Here is a 20,770-nt window from a genome sequence, read left to right on the forward strand (position 1 = left end):
AAGTTTTAGTAGCACCACGGGCAGGCGCTCCACTTAAATCAATGAGGTATGATGTTTCCATTTTCATCATTTGTTTAGGCTGCAGTCAGAACATGTTCTCATATGCCAACCAGTAGTAAAAGTAAGAGTAATGACAGCAGGAGTTTATGTTGCCATCCTTTAGGCAATTATTTTACAGTTGGTGCATTTTACAATTGCGCAGGGGGATGGATATTGGAATAATGTTAGCTTTAAGTAATCTTTTTTTTTCTTTCAGGCAATTGACCATCGAACAAGTGAGTCTAATTGTGCATCGTCTGTAGAAACAGTCACATGTTTAGAAGTTCATAGTTCAAATAGTAAGCTCGGATAGAAAACAGGTTGATTTACCTTTTATGAGTTTATTTTGCTTCTGAACCCAAGAAAGAAAATTGTTAGAATTACGATATTGGTTTTTCACTGCATCTCAGTTCAATAAGGTGCATTCGATGTAATGGAAATGTCCTGGGTTTGAAGTTGACCTGGGTCATGTGTTGCCTGCAACCATCTACTTTTGCTCTCGGTGGTGTAGCAATCATAGCGAAAACACTAAAGAAAAAATCTTTAATCTCACAAATCTAGCAGTTGCAATAAGATTTTGAAAGCAAACCTGAATTACATTTGTAGTACGATCATATGAAGGTGGGTGTGGATGAGGTTAATAAGCAGAGGCTACCACGGAGCACTGGGCTACACTTTCATAAATATTCAAAAGACAAGCAGTCAGGCGGCTGCATTCACCATCCACTAATCTGTAATGCTACAGGGACGAGTGGGTGAGCGGGTCATCGGGGCGCCTCCCTCACAGATGTTTGATCTAATACTAGAACAAATCCAAAGGCTTTAAAGAGTTCGAGCCACACAAACCCACCATCCCTCCTGTAAGGTTTAACATCAAATACAGCTAGTTAAAAACAGTAGCCCTAACTACACCTTATAGTTCACAACTTCACTCACATTTTGTATAGTCTGACTTTATTAGGGCAGATATTCTCTCCAATATGTTGTCTGTACATGACTGTAAACTATTTAAATGTCTGACTTCTGCTCATCAATTAAAACGAGAGACACATTTCACAGAAATCTTACAGTAAAGTAAATGGCAATCTAATATGAACTATTAAACCTGAAGAGAAACACTAAGAACAAGCTTTGTTATCCAAGTAATATGCAATATTACATTAACAAAGAATGGATTTCCGGACAAAAATATTTTACTTTTGTAAATATTTAGCTATAATCAATCAATAATGCATTTTTTTTATTTGACATACAAAACATTTGTTGGTTTTACAAAATATTGTATTATTTTTTTGATTATACAGTGTGTAAAGTAGTTAAATGCGTCCAATACACACCGGTTACATCATTAAACTCTTCGAAAGCAGCCATTCTGCAAAACTACTACTAACTTACTTAATTTGAATTAGGTACATTAGGCTGAGGCTTTTGTACTGTTACTGTTACTTTATTAAAAAACCAAGACATTTGTATTTGTTTATGATCAAGAGCAGTGATTCTCAAATGGGGGTACGTGGACCCCTATAGGGCAGTGATTCTCAAATGGGGGTACGTGGACCCCTAGGGCAGTGATTCTCAAATGGGGGTACGTGAACCCCTAGAGCAGTGATTCTCAAATGGGGGTACGTGAACCACCAAGGGTTCAAGATCCGTTCTTGTGCTTTTCTGGTGCTTAACTGGTTCTTCTCTGTTTTTACAAGTGTGTGGCCACGTTCTAGTCACTTTGCTCAGCGCTACTGCTTGTTAAAACTTTAATTTGCCGTACTCGCCATAAACTGTTATTGCTCAGGTTAATCTCGCCCCCCCCCCTCCGACGTAAGCGTGAAGTATTGGTACTTGCTGTGCAGCCGAGTGGGGCCAGCTAAGAACCGGTTTTCGGTGCTTAGAGCTGGCTCCGCTGCGGTGGAAACAGGAAGAACCAGAGCTAAATCAGGCTATAGCCCGGAACCACGCAGAGCGGGAAGCCAGTTGCAATATTAGATTATAACATTATAACATAGACATTGAAATGGAATCGTGGTTAAAAGGTAGCAGCACTACAGCAGGGAACGTGGATAACGGAGAAAAAAAGAGAGCCAAAATTGAGCCAACAAAATGCCGTCAATATCAGGAGGCGTATGCTTTGATGGGATTCACGTCAACAAACGGCAACCCGCCCCAGGCATTGTGTTTTTTCTGTGGGGAGAAACTAGCCAACAGCTCGATGAAACCAGCGCACCTCCCGAGACATCTCAGCACCAAACACCTGTGTCATGTTTCTATGTTTCAAGAGAAAACTACATCGTATGCGGTGTCTCTCCTCATCGCTAAAGCCAAAAAGCCATACACGATCGCAGAGGACCTAAAACTCCTAAATAGTGTCATTGCAGTGTTATTACATAGTTTGTTTATAATTGCAAAAAAAAATTCAGTTACAACGTTGTTTTTTTAACCCTTTCATGCATTGTGGTCACTACATTAGAGACTGCTAATTTAATGCTGTTTTCTTGTATATGCATGGGGTTTCGGTTAGTATAGTTGCTCATCAGGCACCACAGTGGATTTTATTATAATATTTGTGTATTGTATTTTATAGTTTTTGCATAATATATCATGTTTTTCTTTGTTTATTTTAAACATATATTACTAAAAAAAATCTGTTTTACATTTTTTTGTTATGTTCTTTTTTTCATGCATAAAGACGAAAATATCCTTAGTTTGTAGTAATGTATGCATGAAGGAGTTCATAAATCACACACTAATGGAACATCACTATATTGCAATTATTTATATAGGCGTTTTCTATCAAACATGTTCGGGGTTGGTCACGGGGTACTTGGCTGAGAAAATGTTTCAAAGGAGGTACATTACTGAAAAAGGTTTGAGAAGCACTGACCTAGAGCGTGTGAAAGAAATAAGTACACTGTGTGTCAAGGGAACTGTTGGTTCAAGCATAAACAATAGTGGGAGACACAATATATCTTTAGAATGATCTCATTTAGTTTGAACAGATGTAGAGACAATGAATACCTAATGAATGAGTGTCAATGTGGGTGTACTGTTGCTATGGTACACGAAGAGTGGAATGAAATGTCATAGTGCATTTAAACACTGAAGGCAGATAGCACATGCTTTATAATGAAAACATAACTAAACTATTATATTTAATTTATTCAATGAGCAAACTAGATGAATACCAGCTGGGGATGGATCAGATAACGAGAGATGGTTCATGATCGAGAGCTTCTACAGATGTACAAATGGGCGTTTATGACTCAAGCAGTCAAGCTAGGGATTCACAAATTCAATTTGGGCCAAAAATAAGATCAAAAGAAGCATTTCCTGCCATTTTAGAAAATAAACAATCCATTTTAAAAGGCACTTTTTCATTTTGATTCTTGCATTTGTCAGCAACAATTTAAACTATTCTTTAAAAATGTAAGAATCTTTTCAGATTTAAAATTGTAAGTGACACATTTAGATGTTGTATATTAAATGACTCAATGATAGTATCAGTCTTCGTAGGTGATACTCAGTAAAACATAATAATACAAACAGTTTAACTGAGGTACAGCATGTCCTACAAGACGTTATCTGTGCACTCAATAAGAGGGAGGAAGGTCAGGTCTCTTTGATTCTGTAGAAACTTCACTGGGAGATTAGAGTGCACAAGACTCTTTGTGAAGAAAACAACAAAATAAACTATAGGTTACTTACGTAACCCCAGTTCTCAGAGTAACATGAAGTGAGATGTCTCACTATGGGATGCGCCTCATCGCGGAGCAAACAGAAGCATCAATCTCATTACGCCAATCCTGATTGGCTGGTGATCTTGACGTCAGCGTCAGGGAATTCACCCCCTATAAGTAGCTTGCGCCACGACGCATGCGTCATTAAAAATAAGCACCTCTTCTCGCTTCACCATAGCAAGGAGGGCCGTCTGGTGAGACATCTCACTTCATGTTACTCTGAGAACTGGGGTTACGTAAGTAACCTATAGTTCTCATTCATAACACTCCGTTCGATGTCTCACTATGGGAAATTGTAGCTCCCGTATTGTCAGACGAGCTTATCTCGAAAATCACCAAACCAACCAGAACTTAACAGGTAGAGCTCTGACTCAACCAGGTGCCCAGCACTGCTTGAGTCACACTGGGAGCAGAACGTCCAGCCTGTTAAGAGGCGGACAAAAGTGAGCGGCGAGGACCAGCTCGCCGCTGCACCAATGTCTTGGATGGGAGACATCCTGGACAGAGTCCAGGATGCAGCCAGACCCTGAGTCGAAAGAGCTCGCGGACCCGAGGGTGCCTGCGAACTCTGACTCGTATGAGCCCCAAAGCAATTGCTTCCACAAACCAGTGGGAGAGCCGTTGCTTAGTAACAGGCTTGCCCTTATAAGGGTTAGCCCAGGACACAAGGGGTTGGTCATTATGACAAAGCACCCTTGATCTGTCCCTGTACGTGCGTAAAGCACGGGCTGGACACGGCAAATCCGGCCGCTGTTCCCCGGAGGAATACAGTGGCGGGGAGGATGCCTCAATGTCAAATGTGGTACCTGAACCAACCGCCTTAAGATAAAGGCAGGGTTGGGCTTCAACCACACTCTGTTTGCCCTGGGGCGAACTGAGTGCATGAAGACTGTACAGTGCCACTGGCTCGCTTGGCAGCTGCCAGGGTCAGCTTCATGTCACACTGTATTCAGATTGTACCACTCACGGGCCAGGCCCATAGAGCCAAGCGCTCTGGGTGTGGGTGAAAGATCGCCCCCCCCCGCTTGGGACAGTATGTCCCTGTGTAGTGGGAGCTGCCATGGCTGCCCGCACAGCAGCTGATATATCTCCGCTAGCCAGTACATAGCTGGCCAGTGCGGAGCTATCAGGATAAGTGTGTGGCGTTGCTCTCTCACTCTGGCCAGAGTTGGGGGTATCAGAGCCAGGGGTGGGAACGCGTACAAAAGGCCCGGGGGCCAATTGTGCGCGAGTGCATCCACGCCTAACGGTGCATTTAGATCGCGCATCGAAAAGAACAGCTGACACTGAGCGTTGTCTTTCGATGCGAACAGATCCACCGCGGCTCTGCCGCAACGCACCCACAGCTGGCTCACAATCCTTGGATGTAGAGTCCAGTCTGCATAAAGTGGTATACCTCTGGACAGTAGATCTGCCCCGAGGTTCATCACTCCCGGTACGTGCGTCGCTCTCAGAGAGAGGAGACGTCTACCGCTCCATAGGATCAGTTTGCGCGCCAGTGTGTGTAACTGAAGAGAACGCAAACCCCCTTGGCGGTTAATATACGATATTGTGGTCGTATTGTCTGTCCTCACGAGGACGTGATGTCCCCTGAGGAACGGCAGAAAGCGTTTTAGGGTGAGAAACACCGCTAAAAGCTCCAGGTAATTTATGTGCGCCCGCTGGAGGTCTCTGCTCCAGAGACCCCTCACCGGGCGACCTTCATAAATACCTCCCCAACCTGTCAGACATGCGTCCGTGGTGACCACTTTCCGTGAAAGGACAGCACCCATAGGCACACCTCGTACTAGAAAAGGCGGGTGCAGCCAGTGGCGCAGTGCCATTACGCATTTCACAGTAACCATCACTCTCCGCGCGCCATGGCTGAAGAGAACATGTTTGCGCAGCTGGAAAAGAGCGAGACAACCTTTGAAAGCTTTCACTCTATCCGCTGACAAGCGAGCTGAAAAGGGCACCGAGTCTCAGGTGTAAACCCAGGAAGAGTATAGTCTGCGTGGGGCACAACATGCTCTTCTCTGTGTTTATTATGAACCCAGGTTGAGCAGGTGCTTTACGAGGACATTTGTCTGCGTAACAGCCTCCTGCTCCGACTGTGCGAGAAGCAGCCAGTCGTCCAGGTAGGTCGCCAGGCGAATACCCTGTTGTCTTAACGGGGCTATCGCGGCTTTCGTACATCGTATAAACACCCTTGGACTGAGAGACAGACCGAAGGGGAGTACTCTGTATTCATAACAGATCCCCTGAAATGCAAATCTCAGATATTTCCTGTGTGGGTAATATACTGGGATGTGAAAATACGCATCTTTCAGGTCGACTGATGTAAACCAGTCGTCTTGTCGCACGAGCCGCAGCAGAGATGTGTGAGTGAGCATTCTGAACTTATATCTTTTTAGATATTTGTTCAGAGCCCTCAAATCAAGTATTGGCCGAATTCCGTTCCCTCCCCGTTTGGGAACGAGGAAGTACTTGGAATAAAAGCCGCCCTGACTCTGCTCGGCGGGTACAATAGATATAGCCCTCTTTTCTAGGAGTGAGAGAATCTCTCTCTCCAGAATATGGACTGACTCTCCTCGGGCCTGCGAATGCAGAATGCCCGAGAAGCGAGGGGGGGTGACAGCGAATTGGAGTCTGTAGCCCCGTGTTACTGTCTTGAAAACCCAAGCAGATGATGTGAGCATCTTCCACTGCATGCTCCTTAGAGCCAGTGGAGATGTCACGTCTCTTCCCCTCTGAGTCTCTATTTGTTGTGTTATGGGGCCCTCTAGTGTCTGAACACAGTGGTGCCCCTTTTCGACAATCCCCACCGACACTGCACATGCGCATGACGGTGGTGCCTTCACAACCCCAGCCGGCACTGCGCATGCGCGTGGCGGTGGTGCCTTTAAAGCCCCAGCCGGCACTGCGCATGCGCGTGGCGGTGGTGCCTTTAAAGCCCCAGCCGGCACTGCGCATGCGCGTGACGGTGGTGCCTTCACAGACCCGCCTGTAATCCGCCTTTTGAGAGATGCCGTAGTTGCTCTCAGAAGGGGAACAGTTGACGGGCTGTTTATTGGTTTTATTGTTTTTCTTATCATTTTTTTGAGCTGCGCCCTCGGCCTGAAGCCTGGATGCGTCAGCGGCAAATGTTTTATGACAGAAAAATCAACAAATGTGTGACATGTGTTTGTGCGGACTTGAGGATGGTGTTGAGGCATCTCTCGAGGCGGCGGGAACACATTTAGAGCTGGGGAACCGTGGACTTCCAGCTCTGTCACAGAGGGGAGAAGGAGGGGCTGTCACGCCGCTCGCTTCTTCTTCCTCGACTGCTGGCCGAAATTCTGGGTTGGCTGCGCCTGAGCTGCAGCCGGAACCGGAGATTTTCTAGGCCAGCTCGCCCTCGTCTCCAGCCTGGGCTGGGGACTCGGGGCGGGCTGCGACCTCTCCGTTTTCGGTGTTTTAAACCGAGCAGGGTTCGAGGCAGCTTGGGCGAAGGACTGCTGCTGCGAAGGGCAGCGGCTGGACACTTCGAGGGAGGCAGAGGTGGAATACCTCGTCCTCCTTCTTTTTCGACTCACACCTCCTTTGCATGGAAGCAAGAGCGGAGCCGAAAATTCCCTCGGGAACGATGGGCATATCCAGCACATCCTCCTTTTCCCGGTCTGGGAGGTTGGTGAGGTTGAGCCATCTCGCTCTTTCCTGCACCACCATGATCCCCATTGCCTTGCCCGTGGCCTGGACGGCGCAGCGTTGGACACGAAGACAAATGTCCGTGACCGCTGCCATCTCGTCCAGAGTGGCTGCCCCCGGGTTACCCGACAGGTCCTTGCAGAGCTCCGCTTGGTAAGCGGTTAGCAGCGAGGACACATTCAGGGCCCTGGCGGACAACGCTGCGGCTTTGTAGGACCGTTCAGTCATTGTCGACTGAAATCGGTCCGACTTTGCCGGCAGTGTGGGGTTCCTGCTTGGTGACGGGCCCATCCTCGGTAGGAGGTGGGCCGCTACCAGCGGTTCCATGGGCGGTATGTGGAGCAGGCCGAGCTTCTCCATTCCGTCACAGTCTAGGGAGGAGGCACCCTGGATTGGGACCTTGTTGCTGAAGGGCCGGTCTCTCCACGAGACCGACACCTCATCCAACATCTCCGGGAAGACCGGAAGGAGTTGCCTCTTTGTCCGCGCTGCTTGGGGAAAATGTTTCCCTTCGTAGCGGGACCCGGAGGTCTCCTTGGCCATTTCAGGCCACGGGATGTCGAGTCTGGCCGCGGCGCGTTTACACACGGCCTGCAGGTCCATGCTCAGACAGGGCGAAGCTGGTGTGCTATCGCCCGGGAGAGCAGCCCTCGCTCCAGGCTTTGCAGCCTGAGCCGATGACATGAAGATGTCCTCTTCATGTTCATCCGACTCGGACAGGAGGAACACCGAGGCGTCCTCTTCGTCCTCATCGTAGTCCAGCTCGAGGACATCCTCCGCGGGTGAGACCATGGTGAGGTCTAACCCGGGAGCCCCAGCTCGGTAAAGCGTGGGGTCCCGTTCCCGCGTGTCTTGCCGTCACCGGGTGCCGGCCTGCCAGGGCGCGGGATTCCGGTTCTGTAGTCATCGCAGATAATGAGCCCCAGACCGACACGGAGAGGGGTTCACTCTCTGCGGCGGACGCCCCCGCGTCTTGACTGCCGGCCGGCAGGTCAATGGACATGGGGGGGTCCTGCTCCGACAGGCTAGCTTGGCGTGCTAGCCGTCGGCGGAGGCTCTTCACGGTGAAGCGGACACAATGTCCGCACGAGCCGGGGTTGTCGATAGCGCCTCGGGCGTGTTCCAGCCCGAGGCAGGACGAGCAGACCTGGTGTGTGTCTGTGCCCGAGATCTTCAACCCGCAGCCACAGAGTCGAGCCACCGAGTCCCTGACTCCTCTGGTGTGAGGGAGAGAGGCGTCCATCTTGTTCGCCTCGTGGCGTGGAGAGGACCCGCTCTCAACAGGTAGGTTGGGAGAAAAAAAGGTGTTACCACCCTGTCCTTAATCCGGAGAAAAGGACGGTGTGGGTCTTTTATTCCCGGAGAATACTGACTGGTGTGACAGTATGCTCCTTTAATCCTTTCCTCCTCCGTGGGGAAGAGAAAAGACAGAGCTTCCTCGCTACCGTGGTGTCGATAGTGAGGGAGCGAGCTAACGCTAGCTTGAAAAAATCAGACCTACCTTACTTTCCGGGGAAAGAGAACGGCGAGGTTGATTTCAATACTAACTGGCGTTAGTATTACCGTCTTCCTGCGAAGCAGAAGGAGTAGCCGGCGAGCGCCCGTCGACCGAAATGGTTATTTGGGTTCAGTCTGTGGACCGTTAAGCTTGTCCGGCTACTATAGAGATGTGCTCTGAAGCGAGAAGAGGTGTTTGAATGACGCATGCGTCGTGGCGCAAGCTACTTATAGGGGGTGAATTCCCTGACGCTGACGTCAAGATCACCAGCCAATCAGGATTGGCGTAATGAGATTGATGCTTCTGTTTGCTCCGCGATGAGGCGCATCCCATAGTGAGACATCGAACGGAGTGTTATGAATGAGAACCCGGGGCTGGGTCCACCCACACACACACATGATCCTCCTCATCACGCTTGTCTAGGAGCTTCAGTCTCTATTTTCACTCATGGTAGAAAACGGAAATCCACAAATATCTCCGTGCCAACACCATTTCCTTGTACAGTAACACGCTCGAGCGCACATGCACACAAAGTCGGCTTCTAATACTATTCCACAAATTCTCCTCTAACTTTCTACCTAATGTTAAACAATCCATTTCCTGGAGGTTTGTTCAAAGTAATTACATTTTGAGCCTGCCTTATCAATCTAGCGGGGAGAGAACTGACATTTGATTGTGTGAAGCTCCGGGCTATTAATGTCATCCTATTTTTTTTTCTCACCGTTTCTCCCCCCCCTGATTTCCAGGGTAAACGTCCCTTCTAGCAGTCAGCGGTGGGGGGAGGGGGGTTTGAAAGGGACATGAACGATGCTGTGAAGCATGCTGGATAATATTCTCTAATGAGGCGAGGCTGCCACGCCACCTGGAACCCTACCAGTGGCTGAAATCTGCCGCTCTCAATATCTGTCAAAAGTCACCCTCTTTGCATTTTTATATGAACATCTCCGACTTCATTTCTCCTACAGGAATATAAAAAACCCTCCGTGTTTAAAAAACGTATTCCATCTTATTTAATGATATCTAAATAAGAATCTGCTTCCTTATGTTGCCTTCCAAAATCAGTCTTCATTACCGGACACCTCCAAACTCAAACTCCCATAACACATTTAGTCTTTCAGGACATCTAGCCACTTATCTAATATAGCTGCCATGGATAGGATGAACTGTCAGAAAGTCCCATTTCTGTAGCCCTATTACTCCTGCTGTATTTATTTTCCCTAGACATACTGTATATCCACTCTGTCCTCCTACACACAGCCAAAAATCTCTGGCATCGTACCAGTGCTGCTTCTGAGCTGTCAGCAGAAAGGGACACGGCTTTCAGTGTCCAAGGATCGGAAAACGCTTACGGCATGGGAATGACTGTCAGCCAAAAATATTTCCTAATGTTAATCCAGGTGAACTAATGTGTGAAAATGAGAGGACCCTGATTCATATCCTGTGCCCTCTAGATTCACATGAGGAGCACGGTCTAGATGAATGGCTATGAGGCATGACACGTTTTCAAGTTTTCATATACACTGTGGTTTTGTGTCTGTGTGTGTATTTGTATACAGTGGTGGAGGGGTATGTGGCAACCATGAGGAGAGAGATGAGGACGAGTGGGAAGCTGCAGACAAAGGAGTGGTTGTTTATTCAGGGAACTGTTGTCGGTCCCTGGAGCCTGCTTATCTATTCTCCAGGGTGTGTGTGTTTGTGTGTGTATTCATTCATAAGAAGTGCATCTAAATTAATTCTGATAACCTTGCAAATAAATGTGTGCTAAATGCTGAATGTTTTCTTTCTGATGGTGGTGGTTGTGTGTGTGTGTGTGGCCCTCACTACATTTCATGTGGGTTCCTCACATTTGTCTTTTGTTTAATGAGCGGTTTTGACTCAAAATGAGAGAAAAGTAAAGCCATCAAAACTCATAATTCCTCTGAATATAAACATCTATTATTATTATTATTATTAGAGAAGCATAGCACACAGGCATAATATATTGTGCGGGGGCTGCTGTGGATTGGTCAGACAAAATACACTTTACTCCCAAGGTCAGATAAACACTAAAATGAGAAAAGTCTAGTAACTGAAAGAAAGCATTACTGCTGATTTTCTCTAACCCTGAGTGAAAAGTGGTTTGGCGCCAAAGGCTTCTTTTGTTGTGTGGAGAAATTCAGGAATGGGGATTGGATAGATTGCAATGGTCTCACTACAGTATGTCTTAAGTGAAAAAACATAACATTTCTCTGACCTTCATCTAAATGTTGTTCTTTCTCGGTGAAATACTGGATGTGTTCACCAAATCAGGACTGAATGAAAGAATCTGAAATCTCTCTTTAGTTGAACTCCACACTGAGGCCATAACCTGCAATGAAGACTTTAAGAGCACTTCTCTAAACACTTATCTAAGACAGTGGGTGTTTCTCAATGTCGAGGACGCTTCCTTGGTAGGACATGTCTTCCGAGTCAGGTCCTTCAGAAGCGAGGCAAGAATCCTTCCTAGCCTCGGAAAACGAAGAATGGTGGAACAGGCTAACAGGTGTGCGTCATATGCGAGGCCCTGCCTTAAATGGAGCGCAATTTCTGCCAAAGATTTTGGAAATTGGCAAAGCATTGTGTGGATTTTAAGACTGCAGAGGATATACATGTGCAGCCTCGAAATGTCCCGCAACAAAGGATCCAAGGATCCTGGACATTGGAACAGTCCTTCGGCGGGACTCGATAACGTAGTATCCTTGAAATAGTGGCTCTGGAGGAGCCTTCCTCGACATTGAGAAATACCCACTGGTTCATTCTCCCAAGCCAAACAACTCTAGGACCACTGGAGTCCTTGGATCATACCAAATGTGTGGATAACCCATATATATATATATATAAAAGAATAATATAAGAACAGTTATTCAACACATACTGTCATGTATTTTATAATAAAAAACATCTTGTGGTCTGTATTTTGAGAGAAATAGAAAAAGCAGTAACTCTATAGCTTTACATCTGGTTCTGCTTACAGGCAGGAGGTGCTACAGAGAGCGCTGATGAAGGTTGGGCAGGGTGAAAACTCCTGGCAAAGGATATAGTCTTACGGTCCGTCAGCTGTCGAATATGTAAAAACCAGATGTTGATTCTTGCCGTTAGTGTTCACATTTCTGCTCTGTTCTCACAGTTCACTATATATAATATATATATATATATATATATATATATATATATATATATATATATATCTATATATATATATATATATATATATATATATATATATATATATATATATATATCTATATATATATCTATATATATATATATATATATATATGGGATTTACTCCCCAGCTTTAGGGCTTGCTAAGAGTAAGACATGACTTATGCATGCAATATTCATGATATAAAATCCATTTTAGATCATCCGGAGATTTATTTTGTCCTCAATTTTGGGTTTGTAATAAGGGATGCACCTATTGGTGACATTGACTCAAAAGTAACTGTATCTACAATTTACAATTAACAAACAAAATAATACTAACTGTACATCTCAAGCCTTGATCATACACTAAAACTTAAAACCTCACAGTGACTTCTCAAGTTTTCCAATGCCACAGGAACTCTCTGGTCTGACTGAACTCTTGTATGCAAAGATAAACAAAGGTCACCTTACTGTTTACATCTTGGGGTTTTACAAACTTAAACAACTTTATTCTATGCTCTGTGTTTGCAACACAGTCTGCAGAAAAGCACCAATCATCACAATTGAAACTGATGATGCATGTTATGATCCTAATAAAAAACAGAATCTCCCGACTTCAGCTGCAGCTATAAACGGGCAGAACCTCAAAATAATGCAAAACACTGCTCCTCCAGAGATATGCCAGACCCTACTCCGCCCTAAACAGATTCCTTACATTCAGCGGTTTCCTGAAGTCTGGCACAATTTGGTACGCGTTTGTTCCAAGATCGGGATTTCAAAAAACTTTTTTTTGTTAATGACATTTTCCCACCTTTGGCTTCGTTTGCTTTGTGAAGATGGGTGGGGGCTTGCATTTTTTCCGGTTTTCCCCTTCATGTCATGAGGTTTCTTGGAGGGGACAGCTTGGGCTGGGTCAGAATCACAAAGACTAATTTGCCTTGGAGGCCTTGATAATCTCTCTTAAAGGCAACACCCTTTCTCCTCATATTGTTGAGGAAAACAGACTTCAAGCAGAAAAACCCTGGCATAAGCAGGGAATACCTCTTCCAGGACAGAAAGCAATTCAAAACTGCAGATATGCAGAGACAACAGAAGTACGTAGCTTTGGTATAAAGAGACAGAATGACAATATAGAACAAATGAGGTACAAAGACAATCAAAGATTATGAATCAAAGAGGATGTCAAACTCCTCTGTTCTTTGTGCACTAACTAGTATATAGTACAAACAAACTTGACTCATGTCTATGGCCTGAGTTCAAAGTCCCCTTCTATCTAAACACTTCCCTAACACAAACATGTAACAATAACTTTCTAACATACAAAACCAGGTCCCGGTCCATCTATAGAAATAAAACTGTCATCAATGGAGACGTGCAGCGGGCTCTGTAAAGCTGCAGATTGTTCGAGGCTCTGCCCACAGTGGTCTGTTTATCCAGCTGTGGTGAAAAAACACATTGTAGTCTAGTGGATGAGACAGAGGCAAACTGTAATGTGTCAGGAAAGCACGCAGGCTCTGGCAGTCTATTTAACGAATAAGCCTGAAACTGACACATGAAGAAAAACACTTAAAGCTACATGAAGGAAACATGTGACCAACGGTTAAATTGACAAACACACTTAAATATCAAATGGCAAAGGACAAAGAGCGGGACAGTGAAGTCTCTCCTGTTGTTAAGAGGTGAAACCAAAAGGAGACAAGATGATGTTCAGTCATGATGGAGAATCAATAACTAATCCACGTGGATTACTCCAAAGGCACAAGGTGCTCTGGTAACAAGTCCTGGCTGCAGAATAAACTGAATAGAGTCAGAATAAGACTGTCATGCAAAACTATGGGCCTGGAGGCTTTGTGTTCACAGAAATCTCAGGAAGTACATCCAATACAGAACTGGATAGTTTATACAAGATGCATTTATTAATGATTATTATGGCATTCTTGGAAGCTAATCTTGAGCTTCCACGTCCTCGTTTCTAGTTGCTCATAGAGGAAAGCAAGAGGAGAGAGCTTAAGTGGATCTCTTCCAACTTATACATTTCTTCTGGGCTTTGCCAAGTAAAGTTCATTTCGCTTGAGTGAAGTAAAACATGCATGGGTGGAAAATACACATATGACACACATAATATATATGTGTGTCATATGTTACATTCCTTTAGAGTCTGGAAAGATGATAAGAGAGCAGCATATTTGTGAGATGTATACATGCAAGTATTTTCATGTCCCATCTGGGAGAGACGAAATAGCTTTATATAATGTTATAATTACGTAATATAAATAAATTAGGTAATTACTTTATTGTATTTTATTGATCCTTCCTAAATCCTGTCCATTTTGCTCAGTGCTACAATAACAGTAAATCAAACTTGGTACCAGGTGAAAACTCATGAAGACGGCTTTAAGATGTATCCGAGGGACTGTAAAAAGCAGTGTGTCGAAAGTGTTTAGTTTGAAACATTCTCAAAAACGAGTTTTTCCTAAAGTGAAGAGTGGATCAAGGGGTGTGCTGTAGACCTTCTTGTTGGCTAAACAACAACATCATCACCACAAAACCTGCTTCTGTTAATGGCTAACATATATACAGTATGTGAAGTCTCTTTACATGCAATCTTTACAGACGGATTACATTGCATCATCATTTAGTTAATGTTAGCAAAACGCTAGCTAATTCTGAATCTAGAGGAGTTGGTCTGATGTTAAAACATGTCAGCCAGGTTCCCTTTAGCCTTTGGTGCGTTCAAAGGATTTGGTTTCGGACATATTTGATTCAATTCAATAAATTAACGCTTATGATATGGCTCCAAAATGTGAACAATTAGCTTATTCTTGTTTTCTTTTCCTGCTCAGCGATTCTTATCTCAAAGTTCCTGCCACTGAGCGCTTAAAAAGGGACAAACTTCAAATGTAAACCTTTTAGATCTTATGTGAAGAAAGCTTCAGCAACTGGAAAACCAATTTCTAAACTTAATGATAAACTTTTTGTTTACTGCCTAGTTGAAAATACATTAAAGTGTACTACCATATTCTTTATTGGGGGAGAAGAAAATGCAACATGTGCAAAGCTTGTGGCGGTTTCTACATGGCAGATCTGTTCAAAACTGCCCTTATTAGAATGTTGAGTGATTTCTAGTTTGGCAGATAGCTTAACAATGTCTTTAATAAACACAGCACACGCATGCATCCTTTAAAATCCTTTGAATGAAGGTCTCAGGCCTTGGTAGAATTTGAAGGATACTCTACATTGGAATAGTGGTGGGATTCCATGACGTGACATCCCACCGCAGGAATTTGGTTGTTTAGGGACCCATACTTGACAGTGACAAACACTCTCTGTCCGGCTACGTGCCGCCCTGAAGTAACTTTTGCTGTTATTTATTTGGATATACACAATGTCTTCCTTCCCGACGGGAATGTAAAAGTCCTTCCTGTCGGCTTCTTGAAAGTGTATTGCTTCAGGCAGCCGGTGAAACAGGACCACAAGTGACGGAGTTGCCATGCTTTTTATTAAGCTTTTCCAACCTAGCAACGGTAACTAGAGTGTGGGGTACTTTGTTGTTGGATTGGCTACACATCCCTCTTACAGTACGTACTGTTGGAGCCAGAGGAGCATGTCAGGGTGACTCACAGCAGTAAAGAGTGTAAGGAGCTCTGCTCTGTGGGAGCAGATCAGCAGCATGCTTTAATGTGTCTCTGGGTTTCAGAGGCTGACTCAGCAGTAATGACATATAAATGAGATGTTGGGTAATTTAGATTATTGTGGGAGGGAGTGAGTGAGGAGGGGGAACAGGAAAGGAGACAGAAAGGAAGCAGTGGAAAAGGTGGGGAAACACCAGGCGTTAGTCCAGGTGATGTATGAGGGAGGACACAGCTGTCCTCTTGAAATGTCTCCTCCCTCTCCATCACGGTCTCCTCCCTTCTTCCCTCTCTATACTCCCCCTCTGAAACTGCTTCTGAAACGGGATGTTTGTCCCTAGTTGAGGCTGTAAGGCCCTGCACATAAATGGTAAACCCACACAGGACAGTTTAATCATTTTCTCTTGATGAGGGATCTTCACAGAGCTGTGTGGGTGTGTACAGACTGTGGTTGATTGACACCTCACTGTGAACAATACTTCTGACACCTTTGTCTTTCTTATTACGAAAGAGGTATTACAATTACTATTAAAGTTAAAATATCTTATATGCAGCATCACATTGTTCAAAACTTGATAAGGCATTACAAATCGAGTTTATAATATATATAGTTTATAAACATAACATTGAAAGTAAACAGAACAGCCTAATTTTGACCAATACATGCATCCCTAGCACCTGGTTTTAAGTGTGCTTGAGGCCTAAACAGACAGAGGGGGTGTTTCTCAATGTCGAGTAAAGCTGCTCCAGAGCCACTATTTCAAGCATACTACGTCATCGAGTGCCGCCGAAGGACCGTTCCACCAAGCCCAGCGTACTTCGTAGCGAGAAATTTCGAGGCTGCACATGTGTAGACTCCGGTCTTAAAATCCCCACAATGCTTTGCGCACGGACCAATTTCCCCAGATCTGTGGCGGAAAATGTAAGGCGGGGCCTATCTGTTCCACTCTTCGTTTTCCGAATGCCAGGAAGTATTCTTGCCTCGCTTCTGAAGCAAGTGACTCGGAAGACATGTGCTACCAAGCAAGCGTACTCGACATTGAGAAACACCCAGGGTCTGAATAAATGTGAGAGCAGTTTACTTGACCTTTCTTGCAGCAGGCATTTTGACTTGCCAAACACAGGTGTGTTTAACATCCCTAATTGCTGAAATGATTCATGCATGCCAGTTTCAGGGCTCTGGTGATGCACATGCTGTATCACTGGCACGGCTAAATGACACACTTAAAAAGGAAAACAGCGTCATCAACGTTATAAGTTACATCTGTGATTTTCCTGCTGTAGAAGGTTCAACTATCTGCTGTAAAAAGGCCTTAAAGCACTGCAAATAAACCCAAGAGTAGGAAGTTGGCACATTCAGTTCAAACTTCAGGGCTCTGACACATTCAGTGCCAGCTTCTTCAGAAAACAGACATACGATTGGTTTGGACACACTGGAAAGATAGATACATGTGTCGAGGATCCAACCCTCACCTCTACACCAGGTTCAGCTCCTCTGCTGTTCCTGTACTACCTATACATTCTCTCTCTCTCCTCAGTGAAAAGGCTTTTGTTTACCATTTATGAAATACACCAGACCTGAGTGTGTGTGTGTGTGCGCTTCACTTAATATTTCTCGAGGAGTGCATTTGGGAGACAGTTCGTCTCCAAGCGAGTATGTGTGTGTGTAGTTCCACACACACACACACACACACACACACACACACACACACACAACACACACACACACACACAACACACACACACACACACACACACACACACACACACACACACACACACACACACACCACCACACACACACACACACACACACAAACACACACACACCACACACACACACACACACCACACACAACACACACACACACACACACCACACACACACACACACACACACACACACACACACACACACACACACACACACACACACACACACACACACACACACACACACGGCATATTTCCAATATGAAAGTGCATTTCAGCTAAGAAGTGGGAAGTGATTTATAAAAGGCTTTCCACTGGAGGGTAGAGAAAGCCATGGCAGAGTAACTCTTCAGAGATGGGGAGTGGGAGGGTGCTGCTGAATCTATTGTAAAAGACAGCAGAGCAATCGGTGCGGCTGCATATCTTAGTGGCAGATCAGAATACAGTAGCTCAACCTCGTGCTTCCTAAATGCTCCTTGAGGTTTTATAATATAAGATAAAGAATCCGATGGATACAATGGGATTGTTTTAATTCCCACAAATGTGTGGTTACCAATTGTTAAACAGATGCTATTATATGACAATAGACTTTGTTTCATGATAACGTGCTGAGCTCAGCTCTCTGTTGTGAACATAACCTGCTATTGAGTATATAATTAAATAAAGCAGTAGAAATGAGTAAGTTATATATGTTTACGTCTTTGTTTTGTTGCTGTAAAGTCATGATAACTAAATAACATGAGTGGCAGGGGTTCATATTCTACATTAATTTCAGCTTGGTGGCAATTACAGTTTACAATTTAAGGACATCAATGGCACCAAAGATTATGTATTATTCTAAAGGTAAGACAACGAGACTTTGGAAACAACAACTGAGGTTTTTGATACATTTTCTCCATTGAATTTCCTTTAGGCCATCTATATACATTTGGAAAAATACAAACGTACAGTAAAATAATCCTAACATTTCTCCTCTAATGAAATGAAAAGAGAGTAAAAATACGTGTCAATAAAAGCCAAATTCAAAAACTCAATTATTATGCTACAGTGTCTCTGCTGGTAGAAAAAAGCTGATTCTGGTTCTTTATTTGTGAAGTTTGGTGGAATGAGCTCCCCATTGACATCAGGACAGCAGATAGCTTGCACATCTTCCGGCGCAAACTGAAAACTCATCTCTTTCGACTCCACTTCGAGCGTTTGAACGATTAACGAAGCACTTTTATACCAATAAAGGACTGGATTACCTAAAGCCAGTTGAGTAGCACTTGAAATGTTTGGCTCTATGAAACCTGATGTACTTATATGATTCTGTTTTCTTCAAGGTTGTGTCTTCCTGGTCGAATGTACTTATTGTATGTCGCTTTGGACAAAAGCGTCAGCCAAATGCAATGTAATGTAATGTAATGTAAAAGTTTGGGTCGTGTTGTACCTGGCATGAGTTGCTGTCCACTGATCCCGATGGGAGGCATCCCCAGGTTGTTCATGGCTGTCGCCCAGGCGTTGGGGTCGGACATGGGCATCGTCATCGATCCATTGGAGTCCATTGTCATGTTACAGATCCCCTCTGCAGAAAGAAGGGGGCAGGAGAGAAGAGTCAGTATCATTCCTGTCGGCTATAAATCACCATGATAGAGGGTCATGCCAGAAGAGCAATCGTTTTAAGGTTCAACACTGAGGTAGAAGATTTTTTTTCAACAGCGTGTTGCTGTCATGGCATCTCCAGCCGCCTCCTCTCTATAAATCCTCCTTTCATTTTCTGTCCTGTCTGAGGAGAGAGGAGAGCAGAGCGTTCTGTGACCCAGCAGTCAGTCTGACAGCACAATGACTTCAACAACACTGTCATTAAGAATCTTTTCATCATGTTGTTGCTGTTTGTTCAGTTTTTGCACCGAGGTTAAAAAGCCTAGCCTCTTGACACTTCCAGTCTCCGTGTCCTGCACTGGAAGTCCATTTCAAATGCTTTGTTTATGACAAAAATATCGCAATCTTGCTTAACACAAGCAGATTAAAAAATAGCAGAGGATTCAGATATCTACACAAAACACCAATGAAAAATCTGAGCCAAACAATAACACCGTAAATAACAAGATTATCATGGCACTAAACACAAATCCTGACGCTATCATGCATTTGCCAAGAGCTCTGCTACTAAACCTGGGAGAAATCTCCAACTTAACGTGACAAATAAACTCACACCACCTCAAACACACAACCCCAGACTCATGGTTTTCTGCCAAGTGTTGCATAACAAATCAAACACATTAGATCCCCATCATAAAAACCCTGCAGTAAAGTCAACAGGAACGCATCCTACATCCACCAGCGGCTCATTCTCCCGTCTGCTGTCTATTTCACAGCTCTAAATGCTCTTTAATTCTCTCCTCCAGTCAACCTCTTTCTCTCTGACAGACCTGTAAATTGCCCTGACTGCTGGCTGAGCCAAGCTGCCCTCATCTCTCCTGATGCCAAAGCCAACACTACTGTTAATAATGAGAAGCGCTGCACCCTGCACACACTTCACACCTCAGAAGGTCTGTGGCAGAGCCCACTGTGGAGGCAACGCTCAGCTCTGTGTATAACCGTGTGTGTCTGTCGGCACAACATCTCCTCCACTGGTATTCCTGGTGATCAGACACAGCTGGCAGAGTGTTATAATGTTGTTTGCCTCTCTGCCTCCCTCTCTGAGCTGCTAATTTTGGAGCTGCATGCTGTCACTGCTGTGGAGAGGCCTGATAAAAGAGCCTGTGTGTTTGTCGCTCTGATAATGCTGCTGATGAGGACTTCGAGGGCTGGTAAACTACCTCAACCCTATTAACTGGGGACAGTTTGGAGGACTTATAATGAGGGAGCGGAGGAGTGGTGGCGAGCTGCTTTATAGCAGTTTTATTTCCGTTTACAGTACATTAACTGCCGCCACTGCAGTGCTTTAGGGATACACTCACTCAGCGTTTGACAGGTGAGTCCTTGCTTGGTTTAACAAATAATGATGAGACGGGCAAACAAAACAATATGTTGTGGATATCATGAATAATGACATCAAATTTTAACATGATCTGGGATTTGGTGATTGGAATATTGAGATACATCTGAAACGTGGATTTTTTTTAGGACCTAAAAGTAGTTCCTGTCATTGAGACAGGCTTCTTAATCTTCAATAAAAACAATATCAGAATCAGGGCTGAAAGGTTTTTTTTCATCAATGAAAATTATTATATGATAAAGTTATACATTTGTGATTGAGTTTCTTGGATATCAATAAACAGTGAAAACAGTGCATCAAATATCCCATGGCCCTAATTGTTTGTGTTTGGACCACTGCAAAAAAGATATTC

At 44.4% G+C, this 20,770-nt stretch overlaps 1 protein-coding gene across 4 annotated transcripts in view; it reads right to left on the bottom strand.

Annotated features, from left to right (window-relative positions):
- Positions 1-20,770, bottom strand: part of enox2 (ecto-NOX disulfide-thiol exchanger 2) — a 209,660-nt gene that overhangs the window by 50,917 nt on the left and 137,973 nt on the right. For all 4 annotated transcript variants that reach the window (XM_034208127.1, XM_034208125.1, XM_034208128.1 and 1 more), the window contains one exon: positions 18,868-19,002. In XM_034208127.1, coding sequence (XP_034064018.1) covers positions 18,868-19,002 — 135 coding nt within the window. The remainder of the gene's footprint in view (positions 1-18,867; positions 19,003-20,770) is intronic.

Source organism: Gymnodraco acuticeps, unplaced genomic scaffold (assembly GCF_902827175.1).
Source record: "Gymnodraco acuticeps unplaced genomic scaffold, fGymAcu1.1, whole genome shotgun sequence".
NCBI classification, from domain to species: Eukaryota; Metazoa; Chordata; class Actinopteri; order Perciformes; family Bathydraconidae; genus Gymnodraco; species Gymnodraco acuticeps.